The following is a 19,988-nucleotide window of genomic DNA, read 5'->3' on the forward strand; positions in this document are numbered from 1 at the left end:
AATAATGCTTTTTTTTCAATGCGTCCTTTTTTTTTTATGGGCCAGGGGCCGAACCTCCTACGAGGTCCCCGCGCGCGGTGTAACGATCTGCAAGGTGTTGGGAGCAGACCGCGGGCCCAAGGAATTTTAGGGCCCACCTACTAAACGACTCCTCTGCACTCTTCGCCCAAGCGTCCGATTCCCTCCGAGGTCAGAACCCGGATGAGGTAGGGGGTTACCGCGGTCAACACTACAACCAGACGGCGCAGCTCACCCCAAGGACGCCCAGCCGACGGAGCCTTCGAGGCGAATCGAAGGCTCTGAAACGTCGGCCGTCCCGGTATAGCAGCCCGTCAGGCCGCCCAGACGGTGCCGCTGGTGTCCCGGAATACCCCGCTGGACCAGATCCAGCCTGCCGAGTCGGGACGCGATACACTGCCAATCCACTCCCTTTTTTTATTGCTTACATGGGTGGACGGGCTCACAGTCCACCTGGTGTTAAGTGGTTACTGGAGCCCATAGACATCTACAACGTAAATGCGCCACCGACCTTGATATATAAGTTTTAAGGTCTCAAGTATAGTAACGACGGCTGCCCCACCCTTCAAACCGAAACGCATTACTACTTCACGGCAGAAATAGGCAGGGCGGTGGTACCTACCCGCGCGGACTCACAAGAGGTCCTACCACCAGTAATTACGCAAATTATAATTTCTCTGTCACAGGTGCCACTTTCAGACTTCCTCTAACATATTCTATCCATTCTCGTTACTCCACACATCCATCGCAACATTCGCATATCTGCTGCATGCAATCGCCTGTCATCCTTTAAGTAATTATTATTATATTCTTATGAAATCACAGCGTGGTATGGACATGTGATGCGCAGAGAGAAGAAGCATGTGACTAGGAGAGTATGGAAATGTTAGTACAAGGTAGAGGGGGAAGAGGTCGACCGAAGAAGCCATGGATGGAGTGTGTAAATGACGATATGAGAAAGAGAGGTGTAAGTGTTGAGATGACGGCTGATAGAAGAGAATGGAAGAGAATAGCTGTACCGACCCTACCTAGTGGGATAAGGTGGAGAAAAAGAAGAAGATTCTTATGTAATTACAACAAAAAAAATTAATAAATAACAATTTATCTGTTGTTTTGGATTTAATAATAATTGTTTTATTACGTTATAAATGAAGAAAAAAGAACTAATATTATTTATGAAGGATTAGTAAGAATGGAACGTATCTTATACAGTCAAACCTGGGTAAGTGAGAACTGGATAAGTGAGAAAACTCTATAAGTGAGAGTAATAGCCAGGACCCGTCATTTTAAGCTCCCAAAACCTCTATTAGCGAGAAACAGAAACCTCTGTAAGAGAGAGTTGTTTTTCCCTCATGGACCTCCGTAAGTGAGACTGCTACTTATCTATACCTCTATAAGCGACAGTCGAGCTTTATTTATTAGTATTATTTAGGAGGAACAAATTACAAATTTAGCATCTGCTATTTTATGACTCATTCTTAACTTTTGTGGAACTTCCTACATTGTTTTTGTATTGTTTTCTCGTCAATATTGAACCTATTCTATTTCGTAGAACTAAATAACGTTGTTATTTTATCGTATTCTTTTATTGCATTATTTTCGAATAGACACGTGTGCCTGTGTACCGTCCTGTTTGTTGGACTTACTCAGTTTATCGTTAATCAATTGTGAAGGAAAATTCTGTTCTGCATCATGTCAAAACGGAAAATTAAAGTACTGTCATTAAGTGATAAACTTAAAATAGTGAATGCGTTTGAATCCGGAAAATCGCGAAATGATATCCAGAGGGAGCATTAGCGAGAAACTCGGGTTAGTGAGAAACCTCTATAAGCGAGAATGAGATTGTGCTCCCTTGAACTCTCGCTTATCCAGGTTTGACTGTATATAGCAAAGCGTTAAAATGTGAGCGAGAGAAAACATTAAGAAATGGAAAAGAGAAGAGAGAAGGAAGATGCCGAAGACAGTTGAATGCATAAATAATACACTTGAAATTTCATTTAATTGAATGAGCAAGATAAAATAGATGTCAGTTAATTTTTAATTATAATAACACAGAAGATTTTCGAAGAGAACAACAAAAGTGCAATGCAATAGAATAGTTTTATTTTATACGCCGTGATCCCAATTTAGGCCGTCAGCGCAAAAGTGACTTAAGCTTACCATAGTTAGTATGGACATAATGAGGCTTGAACTTACTTTTACACTGCTTCGTAGGCAAAAAAATTACGCGCAAAAATAATGTTTACAATAGCCATCTGTTGTCTATAGATGGAACTAGGGATAGGCTGGTTTTTGCATACATTTTTTTAGTATGTTTTAATGTGTGTATTGTTTATTACGTTTTATTATCGTTAATTAATTAAAATATACAATATTTTCGAATAATTAACAGACTTCGCGGTCACGGATGTCAAAGGTTCGTCCGGTCACATAATTTAAATACGGCGTATATCGCCCCCGTAGAGCCAAAATAAACTAAATAAAATTATGTTATTTTTTTCTCTGTTTTATCTATACTTAATATTATAAAGCTGAAGAGTTTGTTTGTTTGATTGAACGCGCTAATCTCAGGAACTACTGGTCCGATTTAAAAAAATCTTCTTCAGTGTTAGATAGCTATTTATTAAGGAAGGCTATAGGCTATATAACATCACGCTAAGACCAATACAAGCGGAGCACCAATAAAGAATGTTTCAAAATCGGGGTTTATTTTTCCTTTTGAGAGCTTCCGCTGCGTGCGCTACAGAAGCGGTTAAAGTTTCGCTAAAATAATGTATGACAGAATTGTTCCCCTTTAAAAGATCTAAAAAAAGTCCGCGACAGCATATGTCTATATTTAAAGGTTGGCTCACTATAGCGTTTTTTATGTCAGAGTCGAACTGACTAAAACCGCCTGTCGCTCAACAACCAACGTCCAAACCTCGCATGAGACAGAACTCATGAAAAGATAAAGGGGGGAAAGTGAAGCGTTTAGTGCGGAGCACATCTCTCCCATCACCCTCCTCCTCGGGACGCCGGACTGGCGTTCGTCGGCGCCTCGACCACCAGCCCTCTCGGTCGGCAGACTGTCCGAAGCCCGCCTAGATGGCGCCGGTTAGAGTGGGTTACCCTACGGAATACCCCGCTGGGCCAGAACCAGCGTGGGTCGAGGATAGCCGGCCTTCCATCACGCGGATGCTCTTGCATAAAACGCGTGCAGAGCAGCTTGCACGTCGTCTTCTTAGGTCCCCTCGCCGGTCCCCAGACCGTCATGTGAGGGGGACCCGAAACACTTAAGAGGGCCAGGGCTTGGGCGAGATCCGCCTCCCTGGCCCCCGCTCGACGGCGGCGGGATTGTGCGTCTCTCACGCACCCCGCCTACTCCTTCTGCGAGATGGTGCACTCACAGAAGTCGAGCATCGCCTTCTACGACTCGTCGTCACCGAGCATCGATGCCACAACACTCGGCAACGACATGCCGGTTCCTATTTTGCGACGAGGACACGGCGCCACCCCTCCCATGCGGGGCAGGCGACGAGCGTATGCTCTGCCGTGTCCAAGTCGCAACCACAATGGTGGCACTCTGTCGTCGGCTCGGCTGTGATCCGGTGCAGGAGGTCACCGAAACAACCATGCCCAGCGAGCACCTGCGTGAACCGGAAAGTGAGGCGTCCTCTGTCACGATTCACCCAATCCACAAGGACCGGGTGAATCGCCTCGACGGTCCTACGACCAGCTGAAGGATCAGCCAGCCGTCTGGACCATGACTCCAGCACGGAACGTTTTTTTATGCTAACCAAATTTGTTCTAAAATAAAGCATTATTTGTGAAGGTGTTTTTATATAGATGATATTAATCCCTATCCAAATAAATACGTTAATCATTACAATATTGAAACACCCATCAGCGTTTCAATATAGGCTTTGACAATTATAGATTTTTCTGGATTTCTCCAGGATCACATCATCAGAGCTTGATGATTACAGGACTATTCAGGAAATGTACCCTTTCGAACAAAAAGAAGAAAAAACAATTGTCCGGATCGGTTCAAGCATTCTCGGGGAATCGGTGACATACATAGATAAAAAAATATGGTCGCATTGATAACTCTTCTTTTGAAGTCGGTTAAAAAGCGTGATTTAGGTTCCTTATATAGCTCCTTAACATTCTACGAGTATTATTCAAAAATATTTTCACTTTCTACGTAAATGAAGAGGCGGGTACAATTTAGCGTTATGCCAAAGTATAGCCCATAGACATCTTCAACGTAAATGCGCCACACACCTTGAGCTACGTACGTATTTCATTAGAAAAATTGGTACCCGCCTAAGGGATTCGAACATCGGTGCATCGCTCGATACGAATGCACCGGACGTCTTATCCTTTAGGCCACGACGACTTCAGATCAGATCGACTTCAGAATAATCAAACCTTATTACTTGTTCTATAGCTCACTCAAAATTTTCGATGGTTTCTCTCACTATGGATCCTCGGATCTTTCTACAGCCGGTGCCGATTCTACTGTAGCATTTAATTAGTATGATAAAAGCACCTATGTGGCGTGAAGGTTTTAGCTGGCATACCTCTATAAGCTAGTGAATAAATAGGGGATAAATTGAAAAGAAAACCTATTTATTTCTTCTCATTCACGTTTCTGTAGCTGTCATCGTTTTGGACTTATAAAGTGTGAAGATACGCTAAGCTATGATTATAGACGATATCATCGAAAGAAAGTTAATTAGATAAACATATTTAATATTTTAATAATTATGATTATATTACATTATGTATTTGTATATTTACAGTATAACATAAAAGTATGTATGTGTGTATGTACATGTATATATTTCACTGGATTGGTACACCGCGCTTAATTCGTTTCCAAATGATTCTTGTCCACCGAGAGGAGTGAGTGTTGAGATGACGGCTGATAGAAGAGAATGGAATAGAAACATTCGCTGTGCCGACCCCACCTAGTGGGATAAGGTGCAGACAAAGAATAAGAAATTGGAAATCAAATTATTTAATTGATTTTATTTACAAACCTTAAATGATACTTAAGTACACCGCAGGGACAGTGGGCGGTTTTAAAAAGGTCGCCATCAACATTAACCTTTGTTGCATATATTTGTATATATATAATAATGCCCACGGAGTTTTTCGCTGGATCTTCTCAGTGGGTTGCGATTCCGATCCGGTAGTAGTTTCGGCGAAGCACTGCTCTTGCTAGGGCCCGGTGTTAGCAAATTCTGTCGAGTTGAACCCGAGACCTCAGCTACCCGTCCGATCGTACCTGAATAGTCCCTTAAGCTACCAGCGAATAGGTATGGGAAACATTATAATAATTTAAATAAAACTTTTCATTTTTGATCTATTAACTACCTCAATGCGTTAAGTCTAAGGCTTTCTCTACCAGTTAAGGTAGAGCAAAGGAATTTTTTTTTTTTAAACATTATCATTTATTTTGAATTTAGTGATGTGTACGTCAATTTTGCATTAAGCGGATGTACAACAATGCCTTGATAAATCTATTCTATATCTATTTAAATATATAAATAAATTGCTGTTCGTTAGTCTCGCTAAAACTCGAGAGCGACTGGATCGATTTGGCTAATTTTGGTCTTGAATTATTTGTGGAAGTACAGAGAAGGTTTAAAAGGTAGGTAAATATGAAAATACTCGGAATTAAATAAAATAACAATTTTGTTTTCCCTTTGATGTGTCCCCCGTCGCCCCGTCGGACGGATTCCTTTTGTTTGTTTTAAGTTTATTTTATACAAAAGATTAGGTCTTTTATTTATCGATTGAGACACTACGAAGTCTGCCGGATCAGCTAGTCATAAATAAATTTGAAGTCGCTGTGGCCTAAAGGATAAGACGTCCGGTGCATTCGTGATGAGCGATGCAACGGTGTTCGAATCCCAGGCGGGTACTAATTTTTCTAATGAAATACGTACCTCAACAAAATGTTCACGATTCACTTCCGCGGTAAAGGAATAACATCGTGTAATAAAAATCAAACCCGCAAAATTATAATAATTATGCAATTTAACGAAAAAAATGAATGTTTGAAACATATTATATACGTAAATATAACTAATTAGTTAAATTTAAAATAGTATTATGTTTTGTAATAATCATATAGGTATACTAGCGACCCGCCCTCGCTTCGCTTCGGAAACATTAAAACACACATGAAACCAAAAAAAATAAATAAATAAAAATTTAAAAAAGTAGCCTATGTTCATCAGGGACAATGTCGGCTTCTAATGGAAAAATAATTTTTCAAATCGGTCCGGTAGTTTCGGAGCCTATTCGAAACAAACAAACAAATCTTTCCTCTTTATAATATTAGTATAGATAATGTTATGGAGTATTTCAGCATTAATAAGAAAATAAATGATTTAATTGTGTTTGTGATGATATAATAAGAAAACAACATTTAAAGCCCTTAATCTCTTTAACAGGTTAAGGACCGAGTTTTTTTTGCAATTTTGGCAACAGTAATTAAATGCATATGGATAAAGAATTACTAAAATAAGCTATTCCAACTTTCGGTTTTTTGATTATACAATTATATTGTCGAGTAGTCTCCCTTCAATATGTTATAGCTACTAGCCTAGATGAGCCATGGGGCGGTGGGGATTTCTTACATATTCAATAGAAAACTTGCGGTCAGGGGTATTCTAGGCAGGTGAGTTGGGGCGTCCCAAGGAACCGCTAATGTTGTTATGGCAAAGTAATTGTATCCACCCACAGAGACCACTCCGGTCCTTAACCTGTTAAAATTAATATTTTATACAGTATTAATTATAAATACAAAACTGAACGTTTTTTTTACCGAATGACAGACTACACCATAGATTATACACTAAATTATCTCAAATATATTAAGTGTATAATCTATGCTAAATGACACTAAAGAGAAATCCTTCTTAAAACTAAAAAGTTTTAAATAGTAAAGGTTTTACTTTAGCGGTAGGCAGCGGCTTGGCTCTGCCCCTGGCATTGCTGAGGTCCATGGGCGACGGTAGCCACTCACCATCAGGTGGGCCGTATGCTCGTCTGCCTACAGAGGCAATAAAAAAAAGTGTATTGTTTTTTTCTCTTTCTGTCTATAAGCATTTGAAGCTATAACTTTTGCGCAGACGCCGGAATGTGAGTTGTCAGGTTTGCACGTGGACGCCAGCGACATCGATGGGTCAGTTGAAGAAAGACCTCGGATGAGGACCGGCAGATTAGTTTGTGCAAGGAACAAAACTGGCATCTTCAAATATAAATTCCTATTAGTTTCAGAATGGACAGCGCTTTAGCTTTGGAGATCGAGCAGGTCTCGCGTCAGAAGGCGCTGGAGGAGGAAGCGCTCCGCGGCGAGTCGGCTGTGCGGCAGTTCTACGCGGGAGCCACAGCGCTGATCACTGGAGGCACGGGCTTCATCGGGAAGCAGCTCATAGAGAAGCTTCTAAGGTGATCGGTGGTGCCTTAAACAACTTACAACTCAAATTAGATTCGTAAAGTTGATATTGCGTGGACAGATAGTTTAGAGTACCTACTGAGAGTACAGGCAAGCCACTGAGGCCTTTTTCTAAGCTTTAAAGAGGGACATGTGATAGCGCGTAACGGGATGGTACGTAGCAGAAACCTTCTCTAAAAGCGTACTGCCTATAGTCCCAATGAAATAGTGGCAAAGTCTTGTGATGACAGCTCACACGTGTTCCCTGGGTATTGTAATCCCGCGAACCATCCTTCACTTCAGTGCCTTGCTCGTTTCGGCACGAGTTTCTGTTTTGATTCTCGATGAAGCCAGAACTTTAATTAAATCATTTAGTGTTCGGTGCCACTGAGTACTTGTACGCGTCTCGTGTGCTCTAAGGCCGAAGCAAGGTAATGGAAACAATCGGATATGTTTTTACGACCCGAAAGTCTTTTAGTGCACAGATTTCTAATACTTTTGTTGCTGTAATCGATCTATCGATTCGATTTCGATTTTTTTTTATTTATTGCTTAGATGGATGGACGAGCTCAGAGCCTACTTGGTGTTAAGTGGTTACTGGAGGCCATAGACATCTACAACGTAAATGCGCTACCCACCTTGAGATATAAGTTCTAAGGTCTCAAGTATAGTTACAACGGCTGCCCCACCCTTCAAACCGAAACGCATTACTGCTTCACGGCAGAAATAGGCAGGGTGGTGTTACCTACCCGCGCGGATTCACAAGAGGACCTACCACCAGTAATTACGCAAATTATAATTTTGCGGGTTTGATTTTTAGTACACGATGTTATTCGTTCACCGTGGAAGTCAATCGTGAACATTTGTTGTGTACGTATTTCATTAGAAAAATTGGTACCCGCCTGGGGGATTCGAACACCGGTGCATCGCTACATACGAATGCATCGGACGTCTTATCCTTTAGGCCACGACGACTTATTCGATATCGACGGTTCGTGCTCTAAGGGACCGACCCGATATCCAGCGCGAATAGCAAAAAGCTCTGTAGATTTTCTCAAGATCTCTTCAAATATTCATCAGATCTAATTCTTCCACTGTCAGCCCCTTGAGAAACTAGTTTAACGCGTTGCCTGTTTCAGATCGTGCGACGTTAAGCGGATTTACATATTGATACGATTGAAAAAGGGACTGTCTATGGAAGAGAGGCTGCAGTTACAATTTAAAGATCCTGTTAGTACGTTTTTTTAATGAAATAAAGAATAATTTTTGTTACAGCGCTATCTATAGTGTATTGTAAAAACTGAACACTTGAAAACTGTCAATGGCACACTGTTACCAAACTAGATGTCGCTGTAACACATTAATCCACAATTAGGATTAAACTAACACAAAAATTCAATAATCTCAATACTTATTTTAATATATTAGCTGGTAGTGTGCGTTCTTATTACCAAACAGGTCGTTGTCCGTGGCTATTCACGGAAATAGCTCTGTCTCTGCAATCTTCAAGGATATTTAGAACGATTAAACAAAAAATCTTATTAAAATCTACACGCATCAATCGGATGCAAATAGATTACTACTGCAAGGGAGCAATTTTGGCATCACGTCCGTATGTACCAAATAGTCTATACCGTACTGTCTTTGGTCCAATGGTGAGGTTAAATAAAGTATGTGTATTGTAATTAATAAGGGTTAAATCACCACGTCACTCTTAAATTCCCGCTCAAACTCAACTGACATTAACAACCCGACAGTGTTGCCAGCCTCCATTTTAGGTCGGTTCGCCCAATACGTTCCACGCCATATTTTCAACAAATTTCTCGCTTATTTTATCTGAGTTAAAATGGAAATACTTTTAATTCTCTTAATTTTGCCACCATAAAGCCAATTATCTAACCCTTAGCTTAGCATTAGGACGGCGGCTTGCGGATACAGATTGCTTTCCATTCCTTCGTAGCAGCAATCTGTTCTTATTTGTCTGTATCTATTCTTATTACTTATTTTCCCGCGTAATTCAATGTTTGACGGATAAGACAGGAAATGTAATACTACACTAAGAAAACTTTCTCGACTTTAAGATTTTCTCGTGTCTCAAGGTGGGTGGCCACCATATCATCCATATTATCACCATATCATCCAAGGTACCATATCATCATGAATAAGGGCTTTTGTAGCAAACCAGCGTTACACGGACGCCCATTTTCCCAGATATATAAATAAAATAAACCAACAAAGCTCCTATCAAAACCTGTCAAATAATGACAAAGCATACACGCTGCTTTTAACTTATGTAATAACTCATTTTCACTATGCTTGGCGAATAAATGATTTCTTTCTTTCTTTCTATCGAATTAGTTCTATATATTTGGGGCTATTTTTTATTACACTATACATTTCCTTCATCTTGGAAGCCGTTCCTGACCTTTTATTTATTGTTTAAGGTATACGACAATTTACGGTCTCAACAACCAGATTTCGCTCGGAAAGTGATACCGGTCGAAGGCGACATCTCAGAACTAGGCGTTGGCCTGAACGAGGAAGACAGGATGAAGCTTGCACAAGAGGTATTTTGAATTGGCTCAAACTTCCAAATTTACATTATACACACTATTAAAATATAACGGGTACTTACTACAATTTCCGCTTAAGTACGGTATAAACGGTATTTTCAGAACACTTTGCATTTTTTTTTATTGCTTAAGATGGGTGGACGAACTCGTAGCCCACCTGGTGTTGAGTGGTTACTGGAGCCCATAGACATCTACAACGTAAATGTGCCACCCACCTTGAGATATAAGTTCTAAGATCTCAGTATAGTTACAACGGCTGCCCCACCCTTCAAACCGAAACGCATTACTACTTCACGGCAGAAATAGGCAGGGCGGTGGTACCTACCCACACGGACTCACAAGAGGTCCCACCATCAGTAAAGACGTCCTACCACCAGTAAGGAGGTCCTACCATCAGTAAAGAGGTCATACCACCAGCAATATTTCTTAAAATCATTCATTGTATTTTCATTCAATTAATCTATAAATACACTTCTAATTTCACGACGTTGTCAACTATTGCACTGTCGATTGCACGGTGTACCTAGTGACCTATAGTAATAATTGAGATGACATCTGTCATGTACTTATTGTCTATTTTTCATAATACATTGCAACATAAATACATAAATAAACGTAGGTACTAGTTTTTACGATAGTCGGGACTAGTGATGGAGTTCCAATGGTAACAGCAAAAACCGAATTAGAAAATGGGTATACAGGTTTTTCTGCTAAACATTGTAAGGTGACTTTTTGGCGGGAACGCGAGGAGTGAAATTGTGTAATTTGTTTTATTTTGTCTATTTAGTGTTTCTTCAGGTTTAAATGCGTAATAACGGTGGTTTATTAACTGTTTAATATCTGTGAAAGTGCACAAATGTGGGAAAATGAAACAAAGCCGCTGGACGTAATTTCTCGGGATGCTCTAAAAATTCCACTGAAAAAATCTTAGTAAACGACCACCATTTTACTGCGATTACATTCCATCCCAAATCATCTCATCTCATTTTATTTAATTTCATCCCAGTTGATCTTAAATTAATCATCTTCATTTCAGTTTGTTTCATTTCACTCCATTTTATAATTTTTCATAAAAATAAATATATAAATTAAAATAAGACATGCCTTAAAGGTCTTAGTTACCAGGTCATAAGATCCCTTAAAATAACATCGTAAATTCAACCTACTCTTGATCTTGGCGGTCGTAACACTTCTCCTGATCCAGACTTGGTGCCTTTAAAGCACGCTTTCTCCACGTGCAACTAAACCCACAGACTCTTAACCACCGATCGCCATCTTCATCGAACTCGTCGATTACGATGAAGAATTCGTCGACGAACTAACCTTCTATAGGTTACACACAGTCTGACACAGCCCACTAAGTTTTTCGCCGGATCTTCTCGGTAGGTCGCGTTTCCGATCCGGTGGTAGATTCTGCGAAGCACTGCTCTTGCTAGGGCCAGTGCTAGCAACGTCCACCGAGCCCCGTGAGCTCAGCTACTCGCCCGGTGAATCTAGTATGACCCTCGAGGCTACCAGAATAGGTAGAAAAAAAAAGTTAAATCAACTACAAAGATTAATTGTGCATTACAGGTGAATGTGATATTCCACGTGGCCGCCACGACCAGGTTCGTAGAGCCACTGAAGAAGGCCACATTCATCAACGTCAGAGGTACCAGGGAGATCATGGAATTGGCCAAATGCTGCAAAAATCTAAGGTGTTTTTTTCTTCTTTCTGTTTAATAATAATAATAAATAATAAATAAAACATTTATTTCAGAAAAAATCCATAAAATAATAATAATACAATAGTCAGCACACAAACAGTTCAACAATACAAATAGAAAATGAACAATATACTAATTCAATTAATTAAATATACAAAGGAAATGAATTAGAAACACATAATTATATCAATACAGTAGTAACCACTCTATGTCAATATTAGCTATCATTATGTCAATCAGTCAATTAATTTGGAGAAAAAATAAAATAAAAAAGAAAATCATACACATTTCATAATGAAGAGTAAAATAATAATAAGGATATGTCAGTCTTGTCCGGTAATTATACACATCCATTTATGTTGGATCGGACAATCAGCGCGAGAAGCAATCATCCCGAGGATGCCATTACTACTGTCTCTCACTCGTCTTAAAAAAGAGGCAACCTTTTTTCGGATTATAGCTTGATAGCCATCCGTCCGGGCATCAGCAAACATTTGCGACGCACTGCAGTAGGGAGGCAGCCGCAATAGCACCCTGAAGATGTTGTTATACTGAACGCGCAGGACCCTGGCAGCCTGGCAGCCTTAATGAATCTGGCCTCGTACATTAATGCGTAGGCACTTTGAATTTTTGGCTTTGTTGGGTGAAAAGCTCACGACCCATCTGGTGTTATGTGGTTACACCTCAACTTTTGGGGCTTTTGATTTTTGTTACACTATGTTATTCCTTTAATGCGGACGCCATTCTTGTATTATGTTAAGTACCTACGTATTTCATTAGAGAAATCGGTTCCAGGTTGCGGAATTCCACCGGGCGTCTTATCCTTTTACACTAAGTACACTAAATATCGATTTAATTTTTCTTCTAGATCCTTCGTACACGTTTCCACTGCGTTCTTCAATGCAACAAAGAGCAGAATAAATGACACCATCGAGGAGAAATTCTATGAAAGCCCCGTCCCTCCGGAAGTCATGATACAGCTCGCGGAGACAGTCGAAGAATGCAGACTCAACGCGATCACTGCTGAGTGAGTAGACGAGCCGAAGTGAGTACGTGCCGTGCATCACTTGGGTGGATGAGAGCTCTGGGACCGAGGGTAGTGAGGGCACGTGCAGACAGCAGTAGTTTGAAATTGGTCATGTGTAATGAATTCGTGTTTTCAGTTTGATAAGGGACTGGCCCAACACGTACTGCTTCACGAAGGCCATAGCCGAGGATGTCGTGCGTACAATGGGCAAGGATTTACCTGTAGCCATAGTGAGGCCACCCATAGGCAAGTATTCAAGGGCTTTTCTTTCCGAAATAGCTAAAGAAGAGACATATAAATATGCAGTAACTAGCCACACGGATAGTTTAACACCGGACCTCTTATGTAACCATCGAAGCAATCCATTATATTTTCCATTTTCAGTTATCTGCACGCTCAATGAACCCACACCTGGATGGGTGGATATGAGCTCGGTGATCGGTCCCAGCGGGGTAAGTTGTGACTGCCTAAAATAGCTGTTACAGGCAGATGCGGATGGACGATTGACATCTCTTCTCTATCTCCAACGTGTCTAAACTTGGAAACCTTTTCGTCATCATCATTAACAGCCTCTTCGAAGGCACGCCATGCGAACTATACTTCGTGTATCATCGCTTTACCTTGTTAATCTGCGTCCTACATCATGGCACTATTTACGGGCCCACGGTCTCCTCTCCGGAATTCGTCTACTCCAACGGTTCTTCGATAGTTTAACCTAAAGAACATTAACAGCTTGTTCCTTGGTTAGACCATAATTTATTATAGCACTCGAGAGGCTAGTGTCGTTGCCCAAACAAAGCGGTTAAAACCACGAGAGCTATTTTGAATCTTGAATTTCAACTTGAATTGCTCTCAAGGCAGGAACAGTATTGTTTTGGAGCTTCCGGGCTCATTTCGAAAGATTGGGTCCTCGACTGATGGCGGCCGCCGGCTCACTGAATCGGCTGTTGCCGAACGTCGGTGGTCCCGACATGGTGGTGCGCCACCTCTACACGGGGTTCGTGCGGTCGATAGCACTGTACGGGGCTCCCGTGTGGTGCCACGTGTGTGCCACGCCCTGACCCGCGACAACGTCGCGGCGTTGCGACGTCCGTAGCGGGTACCGCACCGTCTCGTTTGAGGCGGCGTGCGTGCTCGCCGGGACGCTTCCCTGGGACCTGTAAGCGGAGGCGCTCGCTGCGGATTACGCGTGGCGATGTGATCTCCGCTCCAGGGGGGAGCCGCATCCCGGCGCGGCGGAAGTTCGAGCGCGGAAGCTTCAATCTCGGCGTGCCGTGCTCGAGGCGTGGTCTCGCCGCCTGGTGGACCCCGCCTACAAGCGACGGACCGTCGAGGCGATCTGATCGGTCCTTTCGGGCTGGGGGAATCGAGACCTCAGACGTCTCACCTTCCGAGCGACGCAGGTGCTCACGAGACACGGTTGTTTCCGTCGCTACCTGCACCTCGTCGCCCGGAGGGAGCCGACGCCGAAGTGCCACCACTGCAGTGGCTGGCCGCTGCTCCGCGAAAGCGGGGCAGTACGCGAGCGTGTGCTCCGCCGTGTTCTCGTTGCAAAAAGAGGACCGGACTTGTCGCTTCCGACCGTCGTGCTTACGATGCTCGGCAGCGACCAGTCCTGGCAGGCGATGCTCGACTTTTGCGAGTCCGCCATCTCGCAGAAGGAGGCGGCGGAACGGGAGAGGGAAAGCTCTTCTTCCCTCTTGGCGCCGTGCTGCCGCCGCCGAACTGGGGGCTGGAGGAGGGCGTTTGTCCAGCTCCTGCCCCTATGAGGAGGCAGTCTCCTCCCAGATATGGTCACGGGGCGACCTAATGGGGTTGAGGCTGCGCCGCACGCTACCGTCGCTCTAGCGCGCTGGCACCAGGAGGACGGGACGACGCGTCGGCGGCTGCGGACTGCGATGCGGTCCGCATTTTCGTCGTCGCTGTCGTCGCCGAACATACTGTGGAAGAGCAACCCGGTCGGCGGTGTATCGCGTTCCGACCCGGCAGGCTGGTTCTGGCTCAGCGGGGTATCCCGGAACACCAGCGGCATCGCCCGGGCGGCCTGGTAGGGCCGCCGTACCGCGGAGATCGACGTCGTTGGTCGTCGACTATCGCCTCGACGAACCGTCAGTCGGGCGTCCTCGGGGTGGCGTCGCGTGTCTGGTTGTAGTGTTGATCGCAGGAACCCCCTACTTTGACCAGGTTTTGACCCCGAACGGAGATCGGTCGTCGGGTGTAAGAGTGCAGGGGAGTCGTTTAGTGGGTAGGGCCCTAAAATTTCTTGGACCCGCGGTCTGCTCCTAACACCTTGCAGGTCGTCGAGCCCCACATACCCCGCGCGCCCCCTAGGTGACCTGGGGAACTTGTAGGAGGTTCGGCACCCGGCCAGGAAAAAAAAGGAACAGTATTGTTATTCTCGTTAATATGGCAATTAGCTTCTTGCGTTGCATTGTCGACAGCGTCAATTTTGTAAAAATCCTTAATATCTTAAACACGATCTGGGCGACGGAGCGGGAGATCGGACTATCGTATATGGTTGGTGTTTCGTGAACTCCTCAGCAAAGGAGTCACACATAGTGCCCTTGGGCTTCAGGAAGCGTTGAAAAAAAAGCTGACTTTTCACCATTTTAATCATAAAGACTGTTAAATTTCGGAAGTACCTGAGAAGCCATGTCCTGAGTTTGATTTTCACGTATTTGCCCTACTTTAGGTAATAAATTATCCCGTCAAAAGTCTTACAGCTTTTTTTATGGGATTTTATGACTTGGTACTTAAGACCTTTAGGTCAAGTCTTATTTTAATTTGAATGCAAACTTTTTTACACATGAAAAATGATATTATGAAATCAAGTTGATTAATATGAAACATGGCATGAAATGAAATGAAAACGAAATGAAATGATATGGGATGAAATATAATCTCAGTAAAATGGTGGTTATTTACCGAGAGTTTTCAGTGGACTTTTTGAAGGATCCCGAGAATTTACGTCCAGCGGCTTTGTTTCATTTTCCCACATTTGTGCACTTACACAGATATTAAACAGTTAATAAACAACCGTTATTACACGTTTAAACCTTCAGGTTAAACAGACAAAATAAAACAAATCACACAACTTCACTCCAAAACGTACCCGCCAAAAAGTCTCCCCACAGTTAATGTAGCGTATTTTTTTCTCAGTTTATTTTAGGCATAGGCCTTGGCGTGACGCATGTGGTTTTCTTAGATGACATAACGATAGCGCTAGCTCCTGTGGACTACGTCAACAACACGGTATTGGCGACAGCGTGGGCAACCGATAAACGTTTTATAAATAATGAAAAAGAGTCTAAGATTTACAATATAAGCAACTCCAGATGCACACTTAAGAAAAGTAGGTTTTACACATTTTTTATTTATTTCGTAACCTAAATCATTCAATCGAACTTTTGTTTGCTATCCTGAAAATTACGGACTAAATCAGAAACTTCGAGATTGCGATCTGTCTTCTTGCAATAAAATGACATTTGATAATTTTATAATTTTTCTAAAATATAAGTAGCTTAAGTTACTCCTTATTACATAAGCTATGTGCCAGTGAAAGTCCCGTCAAAATCGGTCCAGCCTTTTCAGAGATTAAGCCTGAACAAACCGAAGAAAATTGTAAAAAATGTTATTACCGATCACGCATGAGCCAGTTACCGTCGACGCCGTAGACACGTCCTTACGGATCCATCAGATTCAATAACTCTTGCATTAGACGCTTTCAGCTCTAACACTAGGAGCAGGCCTAGGACCCCGATAACCGTACCGTCGAACTCGGCAAAGAGTTCGACGTGCAACCTAACCCATGCATCAGCCCGCTGAGTTTCTCGCCGGATCTTCTCAGCGGGTCTCGTCTCCGATCCGGTAGTAGATTCATTCGCGAAGCAGCTGCTCTTGAGTTGTTAGGTTTCCTTTGAAGGCGCCAAGGCAGCTGTAAGTAAAGCGCACCCCTCCTGGCTGAGCCTTTGTTTGCTCACCTGTACTGGTGAAACCGGAAAGGCCTCCGGGCAATCAGTAGGTAATCCCTCATACATATAGGAGATGGATATAGAGGGGTACGAGATGTGATATCCGAGTTGTACCATGGACGGAAGATGGATGGGGTCTTTCCAACTAAAACCCTCCTGATTTTGAAGTCGACGTGGCCTAAAGGATAAGACGTCCGATGCATTCATATCTAGCGATGCATCGGTGTTCGAATCTCGCAGGCGGGTACCATTTTTTCTAATGAAATACGTACTTAACAAATGTTCACGATTGACTTCCACGCTGAAGAAATAACATTATGGAATAAAAATTAAACCCCAAAAATTAAAATTTTTGTAATTACTGGTGGTGGGACGTCTTGTAAGTCCTCACGGGTAGGTGCCACCGCCCTGCCTATTTCTACCCTAAAGCAGTGATACCCAACCCTAAGGGTGGGGCAGCCGTTTTACTGTAAAAGCTGAGACCATAGAACTCATATCTCAAGGTGAGTGGTGGCATTTACATTTTAGATGGCTCCGGTAATCACACCAGGTGGACCGTAGTTCGTCCACCCAGAAAAGCAATAAATAAAACAATAAAGCTATCTTTTTTAGATGTGTGTGATCTCCTGCAGAATCCTAACACACAACAGTACGTTACGCCAAAAGCCGTTTGGTACTGTTATGGTTTTGAGACCAGTAGTGATGTTGTATTCTGGTTGTTAACATGGCTACTGCATTACATACCTGCGTATGTAGCCGACTTCGTGTTTAATGTGACCTCCATGAAGCGACCTGAGGGCATAAAGTCGTAAGTATTAAGTTGTCTAGACATAAAACACTAAATGTTAAATGCTGGGGTTAAATAACCAAAGAATAGAACAAACCAAAGTTTTAATATTGCATAAGAAAGTGTCATTTTTATCAGATTCAAATACGTCGTCTCGCGCGCGCTATGCTGGAAATTGTTTAATGATCTACTATTATCTGAGTCTATTTCGTGCCTCAAGATACAAGTATTATAAAAGTATTTGTCTTCACGAAAAGTATGTATCCGTCAAGGCTACTTCGCCAAAGCGGCGTGACACCGAAAACCCTCTTATTCGACTGCGATGGGGCAACGGAAAGCCGTCGCCCGAAACATGTCTGGTCGGATCCCACGGATTCACTCTCGGTGCTTTTAGGCCTCTCAAGCACCGGTCACCGTCCTCGTCGAAGTCGTCGACTACGTCGAAGAATTTACAAGCGAGCTAACCCTACACAGCCCACTGAGTTTCTCGCCGGATCTTCTCAGCAGGTCGCAATTCCAATCCGGTGGTAGATTCGGCAAAGCACTGCTCTTGCTAGGGCCAGTCTTAGTAAATTCTATTAGGTTGAGCCCGTGAGCTTACCTACCCGTCCGGGCGTGGCTGGAATAGCCTCTTAGGCTACCAGCGAATAGGTAGGGGAAAAAAACAAAAAAACGCGGTTTTTTTTGCTTAGGTGGATGGACGAGCTTTCACAGCCCACCTGATGTTAAGTGGTTACTGGAGCCCATAGACATCTACAACGTAAATGCGCCAACCACCTTGAGATATAAGTTCTAAGGTCTCAGTATAGTTACAACGGCTGCCCCACCCTTCAAACCGAAACGCATTACTACTTCACTGCAGAAATAGTGACAAATAGTGAGAAATAGTGGCTTACAGTGTGACGTCACGCCACGTGCTTATTCACAAACACTACACAAGCGCAACGTGTGAATGTGTTGAACGCGAGCTACATGGTAGGTAGAGTGAGGGGTGTAAGGTTTTTTTCGTTACGAAATTTCATGATTCGGTCGCCGCGCTCAAGGCCCGCGATAAAATCTATGCAATAGCTTAAAAAATCGTCTTGTAGCGTAAATTTGGTCTACCAATTTGTCAACATTTAACAATCTAAAAATATTCTAATTGCACAGCCTAGTGTATAAGGAGCCTGACATTCACGTGACAAGCGACTCGATAGTGTCAGCGTGTAATGGAAAAAACCCACGCAAAATCTATAAAATATGTGTAATAACTAGTGTTAAGGCGTATTAACAAAGCCCTGGTGAATTTCACATAAAACGTGCATATTTTTATTGTATCACGTCTCTTGTTATTACAGATTCGTCAAAATGTATGAAAAGATATACAAAATGTCTTTGTTGTACGGCTATTTCCTGAGGAACCAGTGGAATTTTGTCGATGATAACACCGTGGCCATGTTGAACCAAATGTCAAAAACTGACAGGATTTTGTTCAATTTTGACATTTCGAAGATCGATTGGCCGCGCTTTATGCTCATCTGGTGCATCGGCTTGAGAAAGTTCATCGTGAAAGACGGACTCAAAGACAGCGAGTATGGAATGAAGAAACAGAGATGGCTGAAGATAGCTCACATTAGTTTTTATACGCTGTTCTTTGGAGTCGTATTTTCTTTGTTATATCTCGCCTCTAGAATTTTTATGTATGTAATTTGAATACGAGCGCCGCTCAAACACTTACGATATAACAATTGCATTTGAATTTGTAGGTTTTATATGTTGCATTAATATGTACTTTGTAAATTCGATGTGATAGAAAACTCATAAAAGATTGTCAATTAAAATGTTTTTTTTTTCAATGCGTCCCTCCACTACCTCATATTCAAATCGTTTTGCTTTTGCACGCTTCTCGAATTACTGTCCAGAGAACCGCCAAAATGGCTTCGCACCCTCAGTTAAATAAATGAGGCTACTGTAGGCTGAACGACGGAGGAAAGATCTTCCATCGAGCGGATGATATTTGCTCGGTAGACCAACAGTCCAAATGCTGATGCTTAGAACTTGTATATATGCAAGCATACCTTGAAAATGTCGTAAGCGGGATTCAGGCATCTGTCAAATATCTTGCGTTGTATGATGGCTACCCGCCACACTACCATTTACGCGCCGTCATATGAGTTTAGTATAATTCTTTAAACAAAGGCGTCTCTAGGGCGTGTAGCGCCAAAAATTACCCTCGATAAAATAGGTACAAATATGAGAGGTTCATTGAAGGGACCCAGGGAGGAGCCCCGTAACACCGCTGCGCCCACACCCTGCTCCATACATGAAGCCGTGTCTATTCTCAAAACAAAAAATGTTAAAGACGTTCAGAACAAAATTCGTTCGACCAGACAGCTTTTTTTTATTGCTTAAATGGGTGGACGAGCTCACAGCCCACCTTGTGTTAAGTGGTTACTGGAGCTCATAAAAATCTACAACGTAAATGCGCCACCCAC

General features: G+C 42.7%; 1 protein-coding gene across 1 annotated transcript; it reads left to right on the forward strand.

Moving 5' to 3' along the window:
- Positions 1-5,187: 5,187 nt before the first annotated feature.
- Positions 5,188-19,314, forward strand: LOC149500251 (fatty acyl-CoA reductase wat-like). Its single transcript, XM_089737832.1, has 11 exons — positions 5,188-5,321; positions 7,288-7,464; positions 8,590-8,680; positions 9,895-10,017; positions 11,596-11,720; positions 12,598-12,756; positions 12,893-13,002; positions 13,141-13,208; positions 15,916-16,108; positions 17,340-17,535; positions 18,852-19,314. The coding sequence occupies exons 2-11, from the start codon at positions 7,295-7,297 to the stop codon at positions 19,204-19,206; spliced, it is 1,590 nt and encodes a 529-aa protein (XP_089593958.1). The 5' UTR covers positions 5,188-5,321; positions 7,288-7,294; the 3' UTR covers positions 19,207-19,314.
- Positions 19,315-19,988: the final 674 nt, after the last annotated feature.

This window comes from Bombyx mandarina, chromosome 23 (genome assembly GCF_030267445.1).
Source record: "Bombyx mandarina strain Sakado chromosome 23, ASM3026744v2".
NCBI lineage: Eukaryota > Metazoa > Arthropoda > Insecta > Lepidoptera > Bombycidae > Bombyx > Bombyx mandarina.